General features: G+C 46.0%; 1 protein-coding gene and 1 pseudogene across 3 annotated transcripts in view; one reads left to right on the top strand and one right to left on the bottom strand.

Annotated features, from left to right (window-relative positions):
• Nucleotides 1-6,215: 6,215 nt before the first annotated feature.
• On the bottom strand, nucleotides 6,216-9,153 carry LOC121105659 (annotated as a pseudogene).
• A 2,948-nt stretch (nucleotides 9,154-12,101) lies between these two features.
• CENPU (centromere protein U) overlaps nucleotides 12,102-25,768 on the top strand; it is a 40,038-nt gene continuing 26,371 nt past the window's right edge. For all 3 annotated transcript variants that reach the window (XM_040643385.1, XM_040643383.1, XM_040643384.1), the window contains exons 1-4: nucleotides 12,102-12,189; nucleotides 15,025-15,073; nucleotides 16,677-16,794; nucleotides 20,186-20,291. In XM_040643385.1, the coding sequence (XP_040499319.1) occupies nucleotides 12,149-12,189; nucleotides 15,025-15,073; nucleotides 16,677-16,794; nucleotides 20,186-20,291 (314 nt within the window). In that variant the 5' untranslated portion in view covers nucleotides 12,102-12,148. The remainder of the gene's footprint in view (nucleotides 12,190-15,024; nucleotides 15,074-16,676; nucleotides 16,795-20,185; nucleotides 20,292-25,768) is intronic.

The raw sequence follows: 25,768 nt of genomic DNA, 5'->3' as shown, positions 1-25,768 counted from the left end.
CACTTCCCACAGTTTTGTGCTGGTTTTATGGCTTATCAAAAATTAAATACAGTTGCTCTCTGTGGTGTTGGTAACCCCGGTCCGTCGAGGACTAAAAGTTTGGTAGAACCAGCCACTGTTTTAGAGGAAAATGTGTGTGAGGCTGTGTTGCAGGCATACAGCTGTTCATGAGATGCCTCAGAGAAGTTCTAGAAGTCCTCAGCGATGCGGGTCGTAGCAGCTGCGGGATTATACTAGGGAGTACTCTGTGCTACACTCCTGTGTGATGCCGTGTTCATTCCTTACGCATGTCCCCGTTCAGTCCTCATAGAGACCCCTTAGGGGGTGAGTCCCCAATTACGTGTTTACTGTCTGCTAAGTGCCAGGCACGGTTCTGTGCCGTGGGGCCACAGCGGTGAGCGCAGCAGACAAGATCCTTGCCCTGCGGAGGCTCACTTTGTAACACGGAGAGGACGGACCATACACACAAAAGCAAACGGATGAGTTCAGATTGTGATGGGTGCTTTGAAAAAAGCAACTGAGAGAGTATTGTTTTAAGTGTTGGGGTCAGAGAAGGTCCCTTTGAGGAGGTGACACTTGTGATGACCTGAAGAATGAGGAAGGGGAACCGTCCTCACAAGGTTTGGGGAAAGAGTTCAAAAAGCAGAATCATGAGTGCAAAGGCCCTGAGGTGGGAAAGCATGTGAGGTATTCCAGGACCCGGAAGAAAGCGAGTGAGGCTAGAGCATCATAAGCGAGGGCAAGTGTAGTACTGGAAAAAGTTAGAGAAGGAGGACCAGATTACCAGAAAGGAATCTGGGTGTTACTCTGGGTTCAGGAGGAAACCAATGAGGGGTTTCGAGGCAAGGACTAACATTCCCTGAATTACCTTTGTCAAGGACTACTCCCGGCTGCCACAGAGGGATCAGAGAAGAAGCACGGAAACCACACAAGGACAGTGTGGTGCATGGTGGCGGCTTGAACCAGGTTGGTGGCAGTGGAGATAAGAAAGGGGCTGGGGGTGGAACCACTGCACATGGGGAACCAGGGAAAGGGAGGGATCGGGGCGTGAGCTCCGTTGGGGAGATGTGCAGCTGCACTCACTGAGCTGGGAAGACTCGCAGGGGTTTTGGGGGAGGCAAGTGGGAGGTCGAATTTGGACAGTTTCTATTTGAGGTGCCTGCTAGACAAGCCCATGAAGTTAGACAGGAGGCTGTGGTTCAGAAGACCGTCAGGTTGGAGAGAACACATTGGCGAGTCAGCAGCATACAGAAGGTCAAAGAGACTTTGCCAGGTAACCTGGGGAACCAGAAAATCTAAATGGGAAATAGAGGAGGTCCCAAGACAGAACCAGCCTTGCATATTTGAAAGGGAATTAAGGAGCCAGCAATGGGGACTGAGAATTACCTCCCATGGGGGAGGGTGGGCAAGCAAGCACGTGGTGTCCCAGAAGCCAAGAGAGAAAAGTTTCAGGGAGGGAGGGGATCAGTTATGTCATATGCTGTTGAAAGGTGGAATGTGGTGGGGACAGAGGAATGTCTGCTGGATTCTGCCATGGTGACAATTCTGGACATAAGTGTTCCAGCAGAGCAGGGAGGACAGAAGCCCGTTGGGAGCGAGTGGGGACGTGGGCTCCTGGAAAGTCAGGAAGATCCGCTAACTAGCCCTGAATTTTCCCACTGCATGATTTCTTGTGCCTGGATCACCTTTTTTGCTGTGCCTTCCCCTCCATGGTGTGATGCCCATCACCATGCTGGACAAATTTCCTTCGTTAGCCAGTCCCCAGGTGCCCCCAATCTCTCCACTGTAATGCACAAAGTGGAGGTGGGTCGATGCTGTGGACTCTCGAATTTTCATCCATATTTCTGGCAATTGTTTTTTTTCACGGCAGCACCAGCAGAAGAGAAGCAGGCCAGCCTGTCCCAGTTACCTGCCGCGGCAGGTGAACAGAGGGCAGAAGGCCTTGGCGGCAGCTTGAGAGGCAAGGACCCTGGGGCTGTTGGACTGAGCGTCCCTCCCGTTCCGCTGCCTCGAGCCCCGTCGGCATCTAGCCTGGAGAGTGGCTGTGGCCACAGTCTGCCTGCACGAGACCATTTGTCCATCCGTCTCAGCGGGAGCAGCCTCAGCACCCGGAGCGGAGAGAGAGCAGCTCCCGGTTAGCGCGAGCCTGCAGATGTGAGGTCCCCCAGGGTGGCCCCTTTCACCACTGGGGCCCGGAGGAGATCCCCAAATCGGAACGCGCTTCCTCACTCAGCACGAGACATTGGGAAATCGACCCACCTTACGTATTATCCATCTACTTGGCGTAAAAAGAAACCCACATTTTTCCTTTTTGACTTTTAACTCCACTCTGTTGACTTGCTCAAATGGTAGAAGTCTTACGGGATGACTTCTGCTCCTCAGCCCTGTTCCTGAAGGTAGCGAGACGTACTGTTTTGGCCAGAAGCAGGGGTTTGTCACAAATATATTTTCTATGTAAGTTCTTTGTCACTCACTTTTGTTGCGATTTCTAACGAGGGGAGGGGGGATGGTTTTGACTGTCAAATTTCCCTTACAGAAATTGTCCTTGCTAAATAGTAAGGCTACTGGACATCCCCCCCAGGACTCGAGGCAGACTTCCTGCTTTGCATGTGGCCTGTTAATATCGGAGGGTGAGTCATGGCAGGGGTGGGGGGGAGGACCCTGCCACAGGGGTACCTAAGCACCAGGCACTGGATGGGACACGTGTGAGGCATGCGTGGAACCGGTTTGCTCGCATTCTGCGCTAAGTAACATGTGCAGACACAGAGGGACTCTCCCTTAAGAGCCTGTGCTTTCCCACACCCACTGATACTGCCTTCCCCGCCCTGGAGCTCACGCCTGCTCCCCGGCCGCACCCGGCCAGGTGGGCAGTGGGCCCTGCACCTGGGAGGAATTCCGCCCACCACCACTGTCTTGTGGATGCGTTCTCCCATCGCCCATCAGCTGTGTCCACTCCCCACCCCCCATCCCTGCTGCCCAGTCAGGGTGGCAGCCATCTCTCGCCGGGACAACTACACCAGCCTCTTAACTGGCCTCCATATCTCTATATGGGTCTCTGCTGACTCACCCTCTCTTCCTCCACTTTGCAGCAAGGATGAAGTTTCTAAATCACGAGTCTTATCACATGGTTCCCCCGTGTTATCGGTCAGAAAGTTCCTGTTGCTCCTAAGTCTGAACTGCTTAATACACTTTGAGGAGGGCTTCTCCGGATTTATTGTGCATCAGCTCCCTTGGGGATCTTAAAACGTAGATTTGGATTCAATAAATTTGGAATTGGGCCTGAAATTGTACATTTTGAATAGGCCCCTCAGGGAATGCCAATGCTGCTGGTCTGTGCACGACACTTTGAGGAGCAAGGAACTGGAGGACCCTTGCGTGTGTCCCTAGCCTCATCTTTTGCCACCTCCCCAACTCTGTTCCAGCCACACTGAATGTATTCTAGCTTCCAGAATGTATCCCACTTCGCTCACCACTGGGCCTTTGCACATGCTCTCTCCCTAGAGCACTGTCTTACCCTGGCCTAGCTGACTCCTATTCCTTTATTCCAATTAGATTGTAGGTAGATGCCGCTTCCTCTAGGAAGTCTTCTCCTATTTTCCAAGCCCAGGAAATAAAGAGTCAGTCATGTGTCCTGGCAGTGGTGTGAGTTGGTAATGATTTTCTTTATGCTAAGTGACAAGGTTAAAGAGGTGAGTGAGCTGGCTTGTGAGACACAGGGTGGCAGCCAGAGGGTGTGTGTGTGTGGGAGCTGTTTACTCCTACAGAAGGTTCCAGAAAAAAGGTTTTTATGTTACGTAGGGGTTTGAGAGGGAAGCCTGTCTGACCTGAGGTTGTCTGGCTGATGGCACTTTTACTATTCCGTTCTCGACTGAGCAGAAAAGTATCCTTGAGGTAAGGGCGCCAGCTGCCCTGAGCTCTGGGAACAAAGTCAGCTGCACAACTGTGAGTGCTGTCAGGCCACTCAAAAGTCCTGTCAGAGTGAGCAAGGTCATTACAAGGATGAAAACTGTTTTAAGAAACTTTTTTTTTTTTTGACCACAGCTTGAAAGTGAATCATGGAGACAATTTTCTACTGCAGAAATTTTCTCTTATTTTCTTACGAAAATCTCTTCCTGTGGAGCTTTCTTTCATTTCTCTTTCTCTGCTTATGTGGTCATGTGTCCCTTTTACAAGTTTGAGTTATAAAACGAATTCCTCTGCAGGTCGGAATCAGCGATTTGCTGGCCGGAGAAACCCTGGATTTTGCTAGAATGCTCCTGCCAGGGTTCCTGCACCAGATGCAGCCCTGCGGGGAGCCGGGAATGGAATTCGAAGCATGTGACATGGCCGGTCGAGATGCAGTGGTCAGACCTATTAGCCATGCGATCTCAGCTTGGCGAGGAGCGGTGCCAGTTAGGTCTGGAAAAAGTAGGACGTTGGTGGCAGAGCGAATAAGTTCAGCAGTGGCGGCTCGGAGCCAGGGAAATGCCAGCGAGCTTGTGACACACGGAGGGACCTGACGTCATTGCAGTTTGCCACTACGGAAAAATCTCTCTGCCTTCCAACTTCAAAATACACCGAATAAAACTTCCTTTCTGTGTTTTATTTCCTCTTTCTCTGAAAGGGAACATCCGAGTGGAGGTCTCCTCCTTCCTCGCCCTGGCCTTGCCCTCCTGGGACGTTTTTGGGTAGTTTCCCAGTGTCACACTCACAGACGTGGAGCAGTTGGTCTGTTTAAAACAGATAACGACTTGAGTTTCTTCCTGAAGAGAACGGCCAAGGTTAGTGGGTTATTCCTGTGCACCCATTAATTAGTAGGTGCTGCAGGAAGTTAAAAAACACAAGAAGAAAATTTACGAAAGAAATTATTTTCTGTATTTTCCATAATAGAAAAGTACACCCTTTGCCTTCAGGGAAACGTACAGGAATGAGGCTGAGAGATGATAGAGGGCAAGGAAAAATGAGTTGAGCAACAGGTAGTTAAGATATGTAGTCTTACTAATCTTGAACAGACTTTTAAAAAATTTTTGTTTAAAATCAATTAACATATAGTATATTATTAGTTTCAGAGGTAGAGGTCAATGACTCATCAGTTGCATAGAACACCCAGTGCTCATCACATCACATGCCTCCTTAGTGTCCGTCACCCAGTTACCCCACCCCCACCCCCCTCCCCTCCAGCAGCCCTCAGTTTGTTCCCTAGAGTTAAGAGTCTCTTATGGCTTGCGTGCCCCTCTGTTTTTATCTTATTTTATTTTTCTTCCCTTCCCCTGTGTTCATCTGTCTTGTTTCTTACAACATCTGAAAATGCGAGCTCTAGTCTCCAGTTACATTTTCAAACCTGCAGGTCCCGTCTTCGTCTGCCCTCTGGTGGCTGCGGTTCGGTACAGAAAGTTCAACAGAAGAGCTCACTTGAAGAAAAGCAGAGGCCCAGTAAGAAATGATGGGTGTTTTGTTTTGTTTTGTTTTCTTTTGTTTTAATGCCAGAAGTAGAATATCCATTTGTAATTTATTTTGTAAGAATACAAATTTTTGCCAGGAGTTTAAGGAATTGCTCTAACTTTGCTTTGGTTTTTGTTTTTTAATGTAAATTCAAGTTAGTTAACATATAGTGTATTATTAGATTCCAGGTAGAGTTTAGCAATTCATCAGTTGCGTATAACACCCAGTGCTCATTACGTCACGTGTCCTCCTTAATGCCCATCACCCCGTTACCCCATCCCCCCACCCACCTCCCCTACAGCAACCCTGTTTGTTCCCTAGAGTTAAGAGTCTCTTATGGTTTGCTTCCCTCTCTGTTTTTGTCTTATTTTATTTTTCTTCCCTTCCCCTGTGTTTATCTGTTTTGTTTCTTAAATTCCACATATGAGTGAAATCATATGGTATTTGTCTTTCTCTGACTTATTTTGGTTAGCATAATACACTATGGTTCCATCCACATCATTGCAAATGGCAAGATTTCATTTTTTGATGGCTGAGTAATATTTCATTGTATATATGTACCACACCCTCTTTATCCATTCATCCATTGATGGACATGTGGGTTCTTTCCATAGTTTGGCTATTGTGGACATTGCTGCTATAAACATTGGGGTGGGCGCCCGTTTGGATCACTACATTTGTACTTTGGGGTAAATACCTAGTAGTGCAATTGCTGGGTCATAGGGTAGGAGCCTGATGCGGGGCTCGATCCCATAACGCCAGGATCATGCCCTGAGCCGAAGGCAGATGCTTAACCGCTGTGCCACCCAGGCGCCCCAATACATGCATATTTTTTGATAGCAGGGGGAAACCTTTTATGGGTAAGTTACAAAGAAAGATAAGGCAAATAAACAATTTTGTGTAAGAAATTCAACACATGCTGTACAATGTTTTCACTTCTCTGCCATCGTTTGTACAAACTCTTCCCAGTTTACTTTAGACCATCACCATCAATATCTGCTTCCCCGGTCATTTCATCGACCTCTTCGTCTGTTCACTTCTCTCCCAGGTTTGTCAGCACATGGCAAAGCTCTGCCGTGCTAATTAATACTGCCGTTGCGGTCGAACACACGGAATGCTTCCGTAATTTCTTCTTCACGGGCTGGTTCTCACGCCGTCACTGTCAGAAGTTCCCGGGAGGCAGCGGTGCTTTGCCGTCAGCATCTGCTGCACTAACCATGTCCTGGAACCGCTTCTGTGGGATTCTGCCCCATACACTCTATGTTAACTAACTTGAACTTAAATGAAAAAAACAAAAACAAAAATGAAAAACCAAAGCAATGTTGGAGCAATTCCTAAAACTCCTAGCAAAAATCTGTGTTCTTACAAGATAAATTACAAATGGGTGTTATACATATATAGACAGTCTGTATATCTAGCTCCATATCCTTTACCTATTATCTCCATGATACACCTGTAACATAAAGTATAATATTCTCATTTATATTCTTATTTAAAAATCAAACTAATAATCCCAAAACATGAAACTAATATGCACATCAACCAAATCCACAGGGAAGATGTATTTCCACAGGGGAGTGTCCATGCCCAACCATTCCATTCATCCCAGCGTCCAAGACGTTTTGTGGTTCTTTATTTTCTGCATCTGAATTATAAAAGCAATAGTTGTGTGTTTGTTTGTTTGTTTTTCATTTTCCAAACATGAAAGTATGTTCTATAGCCAGGGGCCCCCGCCCACCCACACACCCACCCATGAAGATGTCCTCCAGCTTTTCTGCGATCCCGATCCCCTTTCCTCCTCTGGGCTCACATTGTCCCAGGCTACCAGGAGGGGTCGGGACCCTGCTCCCTCCACTCCTGCGTGTTCAGTCCCCTTCCAAAACCCATGCTTCACCGCATCCTGGCCCCTGTCCCTAATCCTTCACAACCTCCCTTAGGTACACCAAGACAAGGTTGTTGAATTTAACACACATTCACGAAAGGTTAATGGAGATGGAACCAGCACACACACAATGCAGGGACCATCTGAAAATAGAAAATATGGGCCGGGGCTTCCTTAAAAAGTAATCTGCATTGTTTTCACAGAGAGTTTCCCAGGGACCGGATCTGTCCTTGGCCGCAGCTTCTCTGATCTGCTGGGCTTCTCCTCTTCCCTTGGCTGACCCTTCTCCCCTCGCCAGCCTCCAGCCTCCAGCCCCCATGTTCCTCTTACTGTCCTATGATGAGCCTTGGTGTTTGCCTCCTCCCACCCAGACTCCCACATCTACATTCAGATGCTCGTGAAAGCGTCCTGGTCTTCGCCCCAGCAGTACAAATAACCACAGAAGCTTGGAAATTGCCATTCGACACTAACTTCTTAGGCAAGACTCCCACCCACCCTCTTTTTTTTTTTTTTTTTTAAGATTTTATTTATCGGGGCGCCTGGGTGGCTCAGTCGTTAAGCGTCTGCCTTCGGCTCAGGGCGTGATCCCGGAGTTCTGGGATCGAGCCCCACATCAGGCTCCTCCGCTGGGAGCCTGCTTCTTCCTCTCCCACTCCCCCTGCCTGTGTTCCCTCTCTCGCTGGCTGTCTCTCTCTGTGTCAAATAAATGAATAAAATCTTAGGAAAAAAAAAAAGATTTTATTTATCTATTTGTCAGAGAGAGAGAGAGAGCACAAGCAGGGGGAGCGGCAGGCAGAGGGAGAAGTAGGTTCCCCGCTGAGCAAGGAGCCCTCTACGACTCCGTCCCAGGACCCCGGGATCATGACCTGAGCCGAAGGCAGACACTGAACTGACTGAGCCACCCAGGCGCCCCTCCCACCCCCCTTTGACCAGAGCAACTGGGAGTCTTCTCCATGTTACAATTACTACTTTATCGTACTACGTGTGCCCCGGAGATCCTGGGATGTGCCCCCTCCCCTCTCCCCTTCCCTCCCCCCGTTTGAGAGTCACTGAGAAGGCAGCACGAGGGAGTGGAACAAATGTGAGTTTGGCGTTCGAACGCCTAGGCTGGCACCCTGCCTTCCCTGTGACTAGCTCCACCGGCGTGGGCAAGTTCCTGCGGAGGCCTCCAGGTGCCCGTGTCCAGCAGCCATTTCCCACTCTCGCAATTTCCACCTCCACCCACCACGCCTGTTCTAGTAGGAAGCTAGTGAGTGTATTCCAGTTCTCTGGCCACAGGAATTGGTTCGGGGTCACGTGTGTGTTCGTGTTATGTGTCAAGGCTATAGCACCCACTTGTTTGGCCAAACACCAGTCTAGATGTCCCTATGAAGGTATTTTTTAGATGTGATTAATCTTTTTTTTTAAGATTTTATTTATTTATTTGAGAGAGAGAGCGAGTGAGTGAGAGAGAGAGCATGAGCCGGTGAAGGAGCAGAGGGAGAAGCAGTCTCTCAGCTGAGCAGGGGGCCCAATGTGGGGCTCGATCCCAGGACCCTGGGACCAGGACCTGAGCCAAAGGCAGATGCCTAACTGACTGAGCCACCCGGGTGCCCCGTGATTAATCTTTAAATTAGTAGACTTTGAGTAGAGCAGATTATTCTCCAGGATGTGGGTGGCCCTCACCCAATCAGTTGAGGGCCTTAAGAGCAAAGACTGGGATTTTGCCCATGATAAAAAAATATTCTGCCTCAAGACTGCAGCCTAAAAATTCTGCCTGAGTTTCCTGCCTGTCACCCTGCAGAATTCAGACTCAAGCCTGCAACATCAACTCTTACCTGAATTTCCAGGTTGCTGGCCTGCCCTCTCATGGCAAACTCGCCAGCCTCCACAATCAATTGTGTGAGATAATTCCTTAAAATAAATCTCTCATGTACATGGATATAAATATTCCATCCAGAGTGCTGAACCTCTTCCTGTCTTGACAGTTGGGCAGTTTCTTTTTAAAATACATATACATGAAAGAAAGATTTATTTTATATTTATAAATACACATACACACATATATAGGAGATGTGTGTGTGTGTGTGTGTGTGTGTGTGTGTGTGTCCCTCCTATTGGTTCTGTTTCCCTGGAGAACCCTGACTCACCCAGGCAGGTATGTTACCAGCTGGACCAATTAGAGTAAAGCTTAGGCCTTTTTCTGGGAGTGCTGGACACGGCTACTGCCTGTCTTTGAATGGTGGAGTTCGGATGTGAGATTGGAGCAGCTGCCAGGTGCCAGCTCTGGGCCCCAATCCTAAGATCTAATTCAGGTACCACCCCTTACCACCTGTGGGGCTGCTCCTTTGTTTCCTCATACGTACTGTGGGATTATAGTATTTACCACATAGGGTTATTGAGAGGTTTAAATGGTTTAATAAGTACTAAACACTTAGGACAATGCCTGGGTCATAGTAAATGCTCAATAAGTCCCAGCAATGATGATGGCGATGACGGTGACGATGACGATGACGGCGATGATGGTGACGATGATGATATACAGCCTGAGGAAAAGGCTGATGTACAAGGAGGGCCAGGAGATGGATTCAGAGCCCTGATGGCTTGTCTAACCTCTAGGTCAAACAGCTTGACAGCCATCCTACCTCTGGACACAAGCTCAGAAATTCCTTTTATTTTTTAAACCTATTTGGGTTGAGTTTTATTCCATCCAGAGTGCTGCACATCTTCCTGTCTTGACAGTTGGGCAGTTTCTTTTTTCAGACCCACAAGCACAAGACCTGCAACCCTTTTCCCAGAAAATGGAGCTACCTGTCCACTCTCTTAAGAGTGACAGATTTCCATGGCTCCAGGAACCCTATTTCTACCCATCAGCAAATGGGATGTACTTTCAATTCCTCAAAGGTAATTTACTCTCCAATGGCAATTGCCCAAATAATTCCTGGGTGGGGTGATTTCACCAAGGAGGAATCAGGAAGGACCTATAAACAATGAAAAGCTGATGGACTTAAGGAAAATGTAAATAAAAAACAGAATAGGATAGCATTTCAGCTCACTAGTTAGGTAAACATGTAAAAGTCTTGAAAGCTGTAAGTGTTGAAAAGTCCAAGGGGACTTTTATATACGGCTGATGGGGGATTTAAATTGTAGTCTACCAAACAAGGTGTAAAAATTGACATTATCTTATAGAGCTGAAAATGTCCTTATCCTACAAAGCAACAATATTACTATTGAGTTGATCCTTAGAGAGACTCTCAGACATATGTCATGTGAGACACAAGAACGTTTAGCAGTGCATTGTTGGTTAGAGCAAAAGACTGAAAACCACTGACATAGCCATACACAGGGGAATGAAGAAATAAAGTGTGGAATATTTAAAGCATTCCAAAGACAATGGAAAAGAATGAACTACAGCTACGTGCATGGATGTGGCTAAATCTAAAAATTGTAACTTTGATTAAGAGCGTTTGCAGAATACATACCAAATATCATTTATATAAAGTTTAGAACCATACAGTAATTCATACATTATTTAGGGATTTATCAAGGTAGCTCCATTTTCTGGGAAAAGGGTTGTAAGTCTTGTGCTTGTGGGTCTGACACAAGTCCGAAGAGCGGTTATAACGGCCCGGGGGGTGGGGTGGGGTGGAGATAATTGTTTATTTTCTAATCCAGTGGTGAGTACATGGTGGTGTTGTTGTTGTTGCTGCTGTTGTTTTGAGACAGAGGGGCAGAGAGAGAGAGAGAGAGAATTTTAAGCAGACTCCAAGTTCAGCCTGGAGCCCACGTTAGTGGGGTGGGGGCTGGGGAGGTGGGGTGGGGTGGGGAAGGACTGGATCTCAGGACTCTGAGACCATGACCTGAGCCTGGAATCACCAGTCCAACGCTTAGGTGTTACTTTTTATCCTTACATTATATATATTTTTTGTATGCATGAGCTATAACTTTTTATTGTGATAAAATATACATAACATGAAATTTAGCATTTTAACCATTTTTAACTCTACACTTCAGCGGCACTACTTAAGTACATTCACGTTAGGCAATCATCCACCACTCTCCATCTGCAGAACCTTTTCATCATCCCAAACTGTGCTTTTGGCATCATATGCAAGAAATCATTGCCAAATTCAGTGTCATGAAGTTTTTGCTCTGTTTTCTTCTAAGAGTTGTATAGTTTTCAAGTTTAGGTCTTTGGTCCATTTTAATAAAGTTCATTTTTATTTACGATGTGGTAAGGGCCCAGCGTTCTTTTGCGGGATAATACATTTTTAAACAGAAAAGAATAGAATATTAGCTCCAGAAGGGACCCTCCCCACTTACCATGAGGACACTGGAATAGAGGTAAAATAACACGCAGAGCTCACACAGCTGGTGGAGGGCAGCAGGGAAGTCAAATCCTGCCTGTTCGGCAATGCATCGCTCTAACCCTCCAGGGACAAAAGCGCCTGGAGCTCCTGCTGTGATTTGGCTCAAGTCCACAGGGCGAGCGCACCACCTCTTTTCAGCTGCGGCTCCTCCCCTTCCCCGCCCCGTGGGCGGGCCCACGCGGCTCCGGAACTGTGGAGCTTTGGAAAACTGGCGCGGCGTGCGGGTGGGAGCAAAAGCCCGGCAAACTGATGCCGTCTCAAAGCCCTTCAGCAAGCGATTGGTTGAAAGGCGCGGACTCCAGCTTTCCTAGAATTCCAGGTCTGGTTTTCTCTCGCGCTCCAGGCTGGGGAGGAGCCCAGGGCCCGCTCTAGTACAAGGTCCGGGGAGGGGTGTGGGGGCGGGAGAGCATGCTCGGCCCCTATTGGCTGCTCCGAGCGGCGCGGGGTTTGGCGGGAACTTTACGGGCTCTGCCTGCGCGGAGAGCGGTAGACTCGGATGGCCCCGTCGCGGCGGGTGCGGTACCCGGGGCGGGGCGGGTAAGTTGTGCGGCCCGTGGGGACGCGGACGGGGGACAGGCTTTCTCTCCTTCCTCTGCTGCGGCGTTTGTGGCTCTCGGAGATGTTCGTGCTGAGTAGCGACGGTCCCCGGCTCTGCCACTGTGGAATTCGCCCAGGGCCTCTGTTCCACCTGGAAAATGGAAATAAAAATCCAGACTACGTAGGTCGCCGTAAGAGTTAAAGGAGTTACAGCTGAACATTGTGTCTGGAGGGTGGAAAAGAATGTTAATGTTAGCTTTGAGTGGGTGGGCGTAGTCTGAAGCAGAATCAAAATATTTTGAAACAAAATATCCGACAGTAACTCATTGAGTGCCTACTGCTTGCCAGACAGGACTTTCTAGAAACGTTAGCGCTCCGGCGGGTAGTCAGGTGTTCTTATTTTCAAGATCCTGGTGTTTTTGTAACACGGAACTTAAAGCTGAACCAAATCGCCAGCTAGGGGACCAAGCTGCCGCTTGTTATGTTTAAAAGGGGCACTGCAGGATGGGTCAAGCAGTTGGGTCTTTTGTTTGTTTTTTAATCAAAAAGGGCATGCATTTAAATATAGACTCCAAATCGCTCTCCAAAATATTAGTTTTAATGGATTCATTGACCATTTCTGGCTGGCTGTGTCTTGAGCGCATCCAAAGGCCTGGTGTGGTCCTGGCTAAAGGGGTCTCAGCTTGCTACAGTGGGTGCACAAGGTCATACAAACATCCAGGAGTTCCTCCTGGGCCCTGGGAAGACTGCCTGGAGAAGGTGGCATGTGTAGACATGAGCTGACTGTGGAAGGTGAGCCAAGCAGAGCATAGGGGAAAGGTTGGAGCAGGACAGAGCAGGCAGGTGGAATAAATTGAGACTAGACTCCTGTGGCTGGTGGGGAAGAAGGGAGGACTCTCCCAAAGGAGGGGAGGATCGGGAAAGAATATGGGCCTTAACATCACCTGATGAGAGATAAGCTTATTCTGATAGGCCAGGTAGGTTTTGTTTCTCTCCCCCGACTTCCCTTCCCCATTTCTCTCCCTCTCTGTGTGTGTGTGTGTACGTACGTACATATAGCATTATTGCCTTTGAGATTCCTGCAATCTGTTCATCCTTCCCCCTGAAACGCACTGGTGCGCATATACCAAAAATCTTACGTATGGTATCACAGAGGTTTCTGTCTTTGAGAAACCTCACCTTGCGCCTACCCTAAGGTAAGGACTTTCTCTTAAGCACAGAGGAGGCAGGAGCCAGTGGAGAGGAGGATAAGAAGTTAGGCAATCTGGGTTTTAGACCTATTTCTGTTACTTGGCTGTATGACCATTAATAAGTCACTTTTCTGAACCCTAGAATCATAAATGCCATAAAATGAATACCTGTTCTACCTTCTTGGGAGCTGAGAATCCAATAAAGCAGAGGTTCTTAAGGTGTGGTTCCTTGTTTAGAAATGTGAAATCTCAGATCCCATCCTGGGCCTACGGAATCAGAAACTCTGGGGATGGGGCCAAGCCATCTGTTTGAAGCCCTCCAAGTGATTCTGATGCCTGAAGTTTGAGAACCCTGCTCTAAGGAATTCAGCTTTTTCGTTTGTGATTCACAGTAATGATATTTTACATCACTGTACGTAAATGTGCACTGCACACATGGAGAACAAAGTTTATGATCATACGATGTCCAATGCAATCTTAAATTTTATAGTCTTTTGTATTTCCTTTTTGAAAATGCAGAAAAAAATTTTTAAAGGACACGGTGGGGCAATGGATGCTGTTCAGATATAGACTGTAGATTATATAATCATCAGTGTTAATTTTCTTAATTTGGGAATTGTACCGTGATGATGCAATATAATGCTCTCTCTCTTAGAGACACTGAATTATTTAGGTCTCTAGTTCATATATACACACAGAAAGCATGTGAGACAAAATGTAAACAATTGGTAAACCTGGGTGAAGAATCTACAGAATGTTCTTACACTTGTAATGTTTCTGTAAGTTTGAAATTATATCAGATAAAACATTACTCAAATGTGGATTCAGACACACTAATTGATCTGCTGTCCACAGACGGGTGTCTGCATCGCATGTTGTAAAGTCAGGGACTGCGTGTGGAATTTACCAGAGCATCCCCAGTCCCTAGTACAATGCCTGGTGTGCAGAGGGTACTCGGTACACACTCACTGGCGATGTTATTTCCCACCTCTTGTTTCCAGTTTGTATTTTAGTCCCTGTTTTTACATCTTGTTTACTTTAAGCTTGAAGATCTGCAGCTTTATCCTTTTATCCTAATGCCCGATGGAGGGACATGAAGTGGTGGAAAGAGGGAAGCACGTTTTAATGCAGGCTTCTCCTTCTTGGCCGTGTGCTGCTTTGGGCAAATGTACATCTGCAACATGGGATTCACTTCTACTTCATAGGACTGTTAGAGCCAAATGAGAAAAATGTACGCGCGAGAGCCAGGCACAGGGTGGGACAGGTGTCAGGTGCTTCGTAAATGCCAGCGGACCTCCCTTTCGCTCAGTTCAGCAGAAACTGTCGGTCGCTGCTGTTGACCTGTCCTCAGGGCCAAGGATAGCAGGATGAAGAGTGTTTGTGTCCCTGAGCGAGAGAGGTGTGCGACTTTCTATACCTGTGCTATGATTTGACCTGTTAAAAAAAAATATATGTGTGAGATACGGGTTCTGTTTTCTGAAAGGATTTGGCCATAACCTGACTTTCACTGTGTACACACTATTCATGCAACTAACAAGGAATATAATTTGGGGAGAAAAAAAAATGCTTAGAAAGGGTTGCAAGTTATGCTGCTTCCCAGTTGTTTTTAATATTTCCTTCTGTGTGTGTTTTTGCTGTTTAATAGTGTGAGATCTTCAAAGAACACTGTAGGAAGAACACATTCCACAAAAGATGTAAGTTATTTTCATATTTTAACGTGATTCTCTCATAATTGATGATATGAAATAACATGTTTTGTGGGAAGCTTCAAAACCCAGTAGATTTCACTGGGTAACTCACTGTTTTATTGTGATGGAAAAGCAGATTGCTTTTCCTCCCACCTTTGCCATATTGGAAGAAATGACCACTGTTAACATTTTGAATCTTCTTTTACTGGGCCTAGGGTTTTTTTGTTTGTTTGTTTTTTATGATTTCATGCTATTGATTTAGTCCATATTATAGTTTCTCTTTAGGGTCTTAAAATAAATGTATGTTAAAGGCAGGCACATTTCTTCAGCACTCTCCATAGCTCATTTCACACTATTTTCCAATGGCTCGTCACTCGTCGGTGGAAACCCCGCATTAATGACGTCTGAGAGTGGCTGCTTTCCGGGTGCAGGGAGTCGGGGGTTTTGTCTGCTCTCTGCCCTGCCCTCCTGTCTCGTGAGCTCTCTCTCCACCTGCTGCCCTAACCCCACCTTCAGAGGGTGGCCCTTGTCCTGCGGGAAGGCCTGGGACGCCTCCGCAAGGTCGCGCTCCGCTCTGGGCTCCCGCATCTGCCCTCGCTCGCTTGCTCTGTGGATGGATTTCTCTCGGCTCTCTGCCCTCGGTGCTAACATCCAGCGTACCTGGCATGGGTTTCTCCAAGTTCTCCTGCCCTGCTCCCAGCCTGCCTTAGTGGACAGTCCAGAGTGTCCGAGGAGCATTTCTCAGCTTCCCGACCTCTTTCTTTCCTCGGAAGGCCAGTTGGCCTCAGGGAGGATGGAGGGTCTATAAGTGGGAAAGTGGAGTTTTTTTGGTCAATTTATTCCATCTTCTTTATATCTTCCAGAATTTCCTCATACTTTATCTGTTAATGGCACCCTTCCACATTTTCCAGAGTTATGGTGGAAGTTTTTCTCATTTTCTGTATGTTTTTGTCTATTCATGACGATTTGGGGTAGCAAACTTCATGGGGCTCGTTGGTATATTGAACCATAAACCCTTGTCTCTCTCTCCTTTGATTGGGAGTTTTCACTCCTGTGTATCCTTGTGAACTTTCAGGTATGTGGGCATATTTCTGAAGAGAGGGCCCAGAGCTCTCCCGAGATCAGGAGTTGGCAAACGGTGGCCCATGGGCCACATCTTGCCTGCCCCCTCTTTTTGGACATCCCTGTGAGCTAAGAATGATTTTTACATTTTTAAATGGTTGAAATAAAATCAAAAGAAGAATATCTCATGATAGGGGAAAATGATTTGAAATTCAAATTTCCGTATTCATAAATAAAGTTTGATCGCAACACGGCCATGTTGATTCTTTCTGCATTGTCGCTGTCTGCTTTCAGGCTATGGCGGCTGAGTTGAGTAGTTGCGACAGATGCAGAGTGTAATATACTTACTGTCTGGTCCCTTACAGAAAAGTTTGCCAGCCCCTGCCTTAGCTTGTCAAAGGGGTCTGTGTCTCTCCCCGCAACAAGTGTTAAGGATCAGTTGATTAGGCAACACTAATAGCAGAATTATCCTTGCTAAATAAATCAGCTTTGTAATGTTCCTGTTTGTTAGAGCCAATTCAATGACTTTGACTTTGTCTACTTTTAGAAAGCCGGCCCAAAGCAGAAGCCCACTGATGTATTTGATTTTCCCGATAATTCTGTCATCTCCAGCATCAGCAGGCTGGGTGACAATGAGAAAGATGAAGAACCTTACGAGATCTTTGGTTAGTATTTTAAATCTTTATTCTAAAAACTTTAAAAGTCGTTTATCCTAAAAACTTTAGGCTAGTTACTGATAAAAATATGGAAATATCTTCAAATATAAAAACCCTATGTCTGCATATGACTATAGTGTTTGGGGCAGTACTTGATAATTTGAGTTAATTTTCCTCACTTCTAGGTACGTTGGAACTAAGAACTCTGTTAAACATTTATCAGGGTTGGGCTCTTCTAGTAGCATTTGTCAACAAGCCAGTCCTATCAGCACACCCGTTGTAGTACTCCGTAGCAAGGAGGATATGAACTGTATTTCTCCATATCACCAATAGAGTCATTCAGTACGGGGCTTTAATTTAGGGAGGGGAAGAGGGGCAATTTTCCCTGTTCTTCAATACACTGAGGCAGAGAGCCGGGGGAGAGCTTCCCCCGTGTTCCTTGGGGTGTGAGGAAAACAGGGCTGGTACCCAGTTGACCAGGAGTACGTGAGTTGTCCAGCTGGGACTGCTTCTGGCTGTGTCCACTGGCCACTCCACAGGCCAGCGCTGAACACAAAGTGCCAGGTGCCCCCACAGTGAGACCAGCCGTGATCAGACATTGTTGCTGGAATACGTTCTGAGGGCATTTTGAAAACCTGTACCCTCTGACATATTTTTAATTTGGTATCTAATATCTTCTAGTCTAATCTTTTATTAATAAAAGAATGTTATACATTTTATAAAATGAAAAGTAAGCATTACCAGAATACATCTTTTGTTATGGCTTGATTAAAGTGTTTTAATTACTTATTTAAAGGAAATTTAAATGTAAAAGATCTAAATCCAAAAGAAACCATATAATTTTTTAATTTTTAATTTTTATTATTTTTTAGAGGAGGGCAGTGGGGGAGGGGCCGAGGGAGAGGGAGAGAGAGAGAATTTTAAGCAGGCTCCATGCCTAGCAGGGAGCTCGATCTCACGACCCTGAGATCATGACCTGAGCCGAAATCACAAGTTGGACACTTAACCGACTAAGTCCCCTGGGGCGCCCCCACATAATTTTTTAAATTGAGATGTTATTCACTTACCAAAAAACTCCCCGTTTTCAAGTGTACAAGTGGTACTTTCATGTAGTCACAGAACTGTACAACCATCACCGCTGAGTATTCCAGAACCTTTTAATCACCCCAGCAAGAAACTCTGTACCCATTAGCAGCCACTCCCCACCCCTCCTTCCCCCAGCCCCTGGCAAGCCTCCACCTCCTTCCTGACTAGGGTGGGCCTGCTCATGTAAATGGAGTCATACGCTGTTCATTTGTGACCAACTTCTTTCGTTCAGCGTCGTGCTTTCAAGGTCCATTTGTATCGTAGCAAGTGTCAGTACTTGTTCCTAAAAACATTTTAGCTCGCTAATCCACTGTTTGACTATACCTCACTTTGGTCTCCATTCATCAGTCACTGTACACCTGGGTTGTTTCTCCCGTGGGCCCGGTAGGAGTTATCCTGCTGTGAACACTTGTGTACAAGTCTTCGTACGGACCCGTGTTTTCATTTCTCGTGGGTCCGTACCTGAGGGGGAAACTGCTAAGTCGTATGGTCATTCCTGTTCACTGTTCTGACGAACTGTTCTACCAAGCAGCTGCCCCCACCCAGCAGTGCACGAGGCCCCACTTTCCCCACATGTTCAGCTCTTGTTATCACCTGACTTTCTGATTCTGGCCATGAGCGTGAAGTGGTATCTCATTGTGTTTGTGTGGTAACCTAGACTGTAAAATTGACCGTTTTTGCCATTTTTAAGAGTACGGTTCTGTGGCATCAGCACATTCACGCTGTTGTGCAGCTGTCCTCACCGTCCACCTCCAGAACCTTCCCATTTCCCCCTCACTGAAAGTCTGTGCCCGCTAGACAACAGCTCCTCATTCTCCACGCCTCCCGGCCCAACTTGTTGTTTCTAGAAATTTGACTACTCTAGATACTTCATAGGAGACGATTCCTACAATATTTTTCCTTTCATGCCTTTTTTCCCCATTTAACACTATGTCTTCAAAGTCCATCCGTGTTGTAGCGTGTGTCTGAATTTCCTTTTGAAAACTTGAGTCCTGTTCCATCCTACGCGTACATCCGTCATCTGTCCACGGACACGGGGGTTGCTTCTATGTTTTGATGGCTGAATAATGCTGCCGCAAACACGGACGTGCAAACGTCTGTTCGAGTCCCCGCTTCCACCTCTTTGGAGTGCAGACGCAGAAGTAGGGTTGCTAGATCCCGTGTTCGCTTTTTTGCGGCCTCGCTCTGCCATTTTCCGCAGAGGCTGCAGCATTCCTGTTACATTTCCACTAGCGATCCACGAGGGCGCCAGTTCCTCCACACCCTCGCTCGGTGTTGACGATCGCCATCCCAGTGGGTGTGAAGTGGTACCTCGTTGTGGTTTTGAACTGTGTTTCCCCAGTGGCTAAGGATGTTGAACATCTTTTATGTGCTTATTGGCCATTTGTGTATCTTTTTTAAGAGCTGTCTATTCAGGTCATTTATCCATTTTTAACCTGGATTGTTTATCTTATTAAAATTGGGTTATCTCTGTCTTTATGTGAGAGTCCAGTTTGGATGACTGGTGACACTTCAGGATTGGTTTATTTCTCTTTCATTCTTTGTCATTTGCAGTTGTCAATAAATCCCTTTGCCTGGTTGAGGGCAACACAGAGCATATTACTGACTTTAAAATCGTGCATTGATGCTGTTCACCACCTCAGCAGCTGTTTATGTGAACACCCGTCTTAAAGCTACACCATCATGCTCAAATGTGAGCATGAAGCAGTGGTCCCTTGGCTCTTACCAGGCACCCTGCAGCAATCCCTGGCCGCCTCCCTCCCGCAAGCTCCCCCTGCCTGCCAGTAGCCTGGCCTGGCATGCTGAGGTCCCATTTGACCTGAGCAGGTAGGAGTGTCCTCCTTCCCTCTGAGTCCTCTTCTGTGCCTTTCCCAGCAGTGGTCTGTCACGTAGAGCCTTGGTGCTCCAACGGCTGAGAAGAGAGAATGCCAGCTTCCTATTTAGATTTCTTTTAGCTCATTAAAAAATTCCCACATAGGGGCGCCTGGGTGGCTCAGATGGTTAAGTGTCTGCCTCCAGCTCAGGTCTCTCTCAAAGGAATAAATATAATCTTTAAAAACAAATAATAGAAAATTCCCACATAGTATGTAAATACAGTAATACAAGTCATAATTGATAAGTCTCCACATATTTACTAGTGAAACGGTTTAAATTTCTGAGTGTTGAGGTGTGAGCTCAAAAACATTTGGGAAGGGAGTAGCCTTTGTGGTGGGGAGCCGTTCAGACTGAGATGGCCCTTGTGAAGGAGCAAACGTGAACACTGCTCAAGCTGCCAGACTTTTTAAGTTGTACTTTAAAAAAAACTCTTTTGTAGACCCTCCTTTACACAGCACTGCCATATATGCTGATGAAGAAGAATTCTCCAAACACTGCGCGTCAGCCATGCCCTCGACGCCTCGAGGAAAAGAAGTGGACCAAAGGTACCGTTATATTTCAGGCAGTTGTTTACTGATGGTCAATGGGATTTCCGAGAAGCTCTCCAAGATAGAAGCTTATAAAACTAAAGCTTTTTAAAGATCTTTGGAGCCAACTTAGGTTTTTCCTCAAGAGAACCGGTACTTCAGGGGCACCTGGGTGGCTCCGTCTTTAAGCATCTGGCCTTCAGCTCAGGTCATGATCCCAGGGTCCTGGGATCGAGCCCTGCATTGGGCTCCCTGCTCTGCTGGGAGCCTGCTTCTTCCTCTCCCACTCCCCCTGCTTGTGTTCCCTCTCTCGCTGGCTCTCTCTGTCAAATAAATAAATAAAATCTTTAAAAAAAAAAAAAGAAAAAGAAAAGAGAACCGGTATTTGAAAACTTGTTCTCAAAAATTAACATTACTTATAATAACTAATTATAGGTACACATTTTCAGTCGTCGAAAACAGTCCTGGGGATGTAATTACGGCAGGGTGACTACAGCTAATACTGTGTTGTATATTTGAAAGTTGCTAAGAGAGTAGATCTTAGCAGTTCTCGTCACAAAAACAAATTTTGTAGCTCTGCGTGGTGACGGATGTTAACTAGGCTTATTGTGGAGACCATTTTGCAGTGTGTACAAGTAGCAAATCGTTACGTCGTATACCTGAAACTAATGTATGTCAATTACACCTCAATTATAAAAAATCCAGTTTAATCTAAAAAGCCCCAAAGTAATTATAATTGACAACGGACTATCCTAGAAAACATGGTTGTGAAGGGTTTAACTTTGAGGTAAAGCAAGGAGGGTGGGAGAAGCTTTTTTTTTTTTTAAGTTTTTATTTTAATTCCAATCACCAGGTTCTCATCACAGGTGCACTACTTAATCCCATCACCTATTTCACCCCATTCGGTTACCCTCCTCCCCTCTGGTAACCATCAGTTTGTTCTCTGTAGTTAAGAGTCTGTTTCTTGGTTTGTCTCCTGCTCTTTTTTTCCCTTTGCTCCTTGTTTTGTCTCTTAAATTTCACACATGAGTGAAATCATATGGTATTTGTCTTTCTCTGACTTCACTTAGCATAATACTCTCTAGCTCCATCCACCTCATTGCAGATGGCAAGAGTTCATTCTTTTTGATGGCTGAGTAACATCCTATTGTATGTATACACCACTTCTTTATCCGTTCATCAGTCGATGGACATTTGGGCTGTTCCCACAATTTGGCTATTGTAGATAATGCTGTTATAAACATCGGGGTGCATGTATCCCTTTGGATTAGTGTTTTTGTATTCTTTGGGTAAATACCCAGTGGTGCAGTTTGCTGGACGAGGGGTAATTCTGTATTTAATTTTTTGAGGAACTGCCATACTGTTTTCCAGAGTGGCTGCATCTGTTTGCATTCCTATCAGTGGTGCATGAGGGTTCCCCTTTCTCCATATCCTCACCAACACCTGTTGTTTGTTGTATCATTGATTTTAGCCAATCTGGGAGGTGTAAGGTGATACCACGTTGTAGTTCTGATTTGCGTTTCCCTGGTGGTAAGTGGTGATGAGCATCTTTTCATGCGTCTCTTGGCCATCTGGATGTCTTCTTTGGAAAAATGCCTATTCAAGTCTTCTGCCCATTTTTGAATTGGATTGTTTGCTTTTTAGGTGTTGAGTTTTGTGAGTTCTTTTTTTTTTTTTTAAAGAAATGAAAAATTTTTAAAGATTTTATTTGAGAGAGAGAGCAAGAGCCAGTGAGAGTGCATGTGAGTGGGGAGGGGGGCAGAGGTAGAGGGTGGAGCAGGCTTCCCGTTGAGCAGGGAGCCCGATGTGGGGCTCCATCCCAGGACCCTGGGATCATGACCTGAGCCAAAGGCAGACGCTTAACTGACTGAGCTACCCAGGCGCCCCTCCCAAGTTCCTCATATATTTTGGATACTAACCCTTTATTGGACATGTCATTTGCAAATATCTTCTCCCATTCTATAGGTTGCCTTTTAGTTTTGTTGATTGGTTCCTTCGCTGTGCAGAAGCTTTTTATTTTGATGTGGTCCCAATAGTTTATTTTTGCTTTTTTGTCTCCCTTGCCTCCGGAGATGTACCCAGTAAGAAGTTGCTATGGCCAATGTCAAAGAGGTTACTGCCTGTGTTCTCCTCTAGGATTTTTATGGTTTCAGGTTTCATAGTTAGGTCTTTTATCCATTTTGAGTTTATTATTGTGTAGAGTGTAAGAAGGTGGTCCAGTTTCATTCTTTTGCATGTAGCTGTCCAGTTTTCCCAGCACCATTTGTTGAAGAGACTGTCCTTTTCCCATTGGATGTTCTTTCCTGCTTTGTTGAAAATTAATTGGTCATATAATTAAGGGTTTACTTCTGGGTTTTCTCTTCTGCTCTATTGATCTGTGTGTCTGTTTTATGCCAATACCATACTGTTTGGGTGACTACAGCTTTGTAATATAGCTTGAAGCCCAGAATTCTGATGTTCCCAGCTTTGCTTTGCTTTTTGAAGCGTGCTTTGACTATTCGAGGTCTTCTCTGATTCCATACAAATTTTAGGATTGTTTGTTCTAGTTCTGTGAAAAATGCTCTTGGTATTTTGATAGGTTGCTTTGGATGCTATAGACATTTTAACAATACCTGTTCTTCCAATCCATGATCATGGGATGTCTTTCCATTTCTTTGTGTCATCTTTGATTTCTTTCATCAGTGTTTTATAGTTTTCAGAGTACAGGTCTTTCACCTCTGGTTAGGTTTATTCCTGGGTATATTACTATTTTTGGTGCAACTGTAAATGGGATTGATTCCTTATTTTCTCTTTCTGCTACATTATTGTTGTGTGAAAATGCAACAGATTTCTGTACCTTGACTTTGTATCCTGTGACTTTACTGAATTTATCAGTTCTACCAGTTTTTTTGTGGAGTCTTTAGGATTTTCTATATATAGTATCATGTCATCTGCAAACAGTGAAAGTTCTGCTTCCTCCTTACCAATCTGGATTTCTTTTGTTTCTTTTTGTTGTGACCGCTGTGGCTGGGACTTCCAGTACTATGTTGAATAAATGTGGTGAGAATAGACACCCTTGTCTTGTTCCTGACCTTAGGGGAAAAGCTCTCAGTTTTTCCCCACTAAGGATGATGTGAGCTGTGGGTTTTTCATATATGGCCTTTATTGTGTTGAGGTATGTTCCCTCTAAACCCAATTTGTTGAGGGTTTATTTTTATCATGAACGGATGTTATACTTCGTCAAATGCTTTTTCTGTATCTCTTGAAATGATCATAGGGTTCTTATCCTTTCTCTTAATGATGTGATGTATGACATTGATTGATTTGCAAATATTGACTTACCCTGGCAACCCAGGCATAAATCCCACTTGATCGTGGTGAATGATTGTGTGTGTGCGTGTGTGCGTGTGTGTGCGTGTGTGCACGCGCGTTGTTGGATTGGTTTGCTAGTATTTCATTGAGGGTTTTCATCAGCGATATTGGCTTGTGGTTCTCTTTTTTTTGTGGTGTCTTTATCTGGCTTTGGTATTAGGGTGGTGCTGGCCTCATAGAATGAATTTGGAAGTTTTCCTTTTCTGCTTTTTGGAATAGTGTAAGAAGAACATGATTCTATGCATTTGACTATTTTAGTTACCTCATGTGCCTAGAACACCGCCTGGTGCACGGTAGGCGTTCAGTGAATACTTGACCTCATTCATGCAGTGTAAGTACCATGTGACGGTGAGGGTGAGTGGCCCACAGCCTCCCGTGCTGGCTCAGATCCTCGTTATGCCACTTACTAAAGTATTTGACCTTGGGCAAGACATTTAACTGCCAAAGTCCTTCATCTGGAAAGTGAAATGATGAATTTATCTTAAGCTCTTAAAACTGGTTGGCACATGGTAAACTTTCGAATGGTAGCTTCTTAGTATTTGCATTTCTCAACATTCATTGAGCACCAACTACATAACAGGCCCTGTGTTAGGCTCTTGATATATGTAATAACTCAGAATGGACAAAATCCTTGTTCTCCTGGAGCTTATGGGGCAGTAGATATTAATGAAGAACGCTTGAGGAACTTTGTGGGGAAGGGTGTGACGCTGTGGGGTGGGTGGGGTGGAGGTGGGGGACGAACATTCCATGCAGATGAATGGCAGGCAGAGGGGCACTGTGGTGGGAGGGAGAGTGAGTCCGTGGGACTGAAAAGAGCTGGGATGACTCCGTAAATAGGCTGAAGAGGAGGGTGCACTGCAGGATGGTAATTACTTTGTCACGGTTGGTAGGGTTTGCTGGCTGCCTGTGCCAGGGTGTTCTGCTTCCTCCTTCGTGATTGCGTATTCGGTTGTAGCTGGGACGTGGTGGTCGAATGAAGAATGTACCTCCCAGCTTCTCTTGCAGCTGAGGTGTCTTTACAGCAGAGACAAAGAAGCATCTGCAGCTTCTGTAAGTGTCTTCATAGGGAGGGTTATGCTCTTCTTTGCTCCTTCCTTCTTCCTTATGTTGGGAATGGGATGTGACTGCTGGAGCTTGAGCAGCCATGGTGGACTGTGAGGCAGTGTACTGAGAAGGTGGATGGAATCTGGGTCTCTGATCATGGTGGGATTGTCCACATCTCTCCAGATTATCTCTGGAGTTTTATTGAGAGGGAAATAAAGTGTCTTATTTAAACCATTTTGGGGGTGTATTTTCTACTGTTTGTAGCCACACCTAACCCCATCTTCTATACTTGGTCAGGAGTTTTGTCATTAAGCTCAGCAGTTAAAGAATTTTAAGTGAGGGCGGCGTGGCCAGGTCTGCATTTAAAAGCTATCCCTCTGGCTGCTGTGTGGAAAATGGATGTGAGAGGGGTGGGAGTGGGCTGGAGAGGCCAGTTTGGAGGCTGGTTTAGTAGTCTAGGTCCGGGAGGACAAGGGTAATTGGGACAGAAAGGGAAAAAGTGAATGAGTTCACGAAATAGGAAGTTAATCAGTGAGCTTAATGATGGGTTGGCTCTAGGAGGTTGGGGGAGAGTTGCTGTCCGACTACTGCTGGCTTTCTGCTTTGCATACAAGGGTCAGTGATAGTGCCGTTGACTGAGCGGGGGTTACTAAAGAACTGAGGAACCCTGTCCTCGTGAGGGATTGTGAGTGCACTGTAGAGATGTCAGGGTAGAGAGTTGTGTACTTGGGTCTGGAGCTCAGAGGAGAGGCCGAAGCTGGAGTTCTAGCTGAAGCTGTTTGCTTCTCGGTGCTATGGCGCTGTGGACCACGCGAGAACTCACGGGGAAGGCTGCAGCCTGAGAGCAGCCAAGGACCCAGGGCCAGCTGTCTTGAAAACCCACCTGCTGTTCAGTGGAGGGGAAGGAGCTTGCAAAGGAGAGAAGAAAAGTAGCTAGAGGCAGAAGAAGGAAACCAGAATAGTGTGTGGTCACAGGAGTAGCAGAGGGAGTGTGTGTGTTCGTGTGTGTGTATGTGTGTGTTCGTGTGTGTGTGTGTTGGGGGTGGGCAGGGGGGTCAAATGCAGTAGAGAAGCAAGTAAGGGAACGACTGAACACGTGC

The sequence above is a fragment of the Ursus maritimus genome, unplaced genomic scaffold, assembly GCF_017311325.1.
Source record: "Ursus maritimus isolate PB19 unplaced genomic scaffold, ASM1731132v1 scaffold_28, whole genome shotgun sequence".
Lineage (NCBI taxonomy): Eukaryota > Metazoa > Chordata > Mammalia > Carnivora > Ursidae > Ursus > Ursus maritimus.
This window is presented reverse-complemented; position numbering and strand designations above follow the sequence as displayed.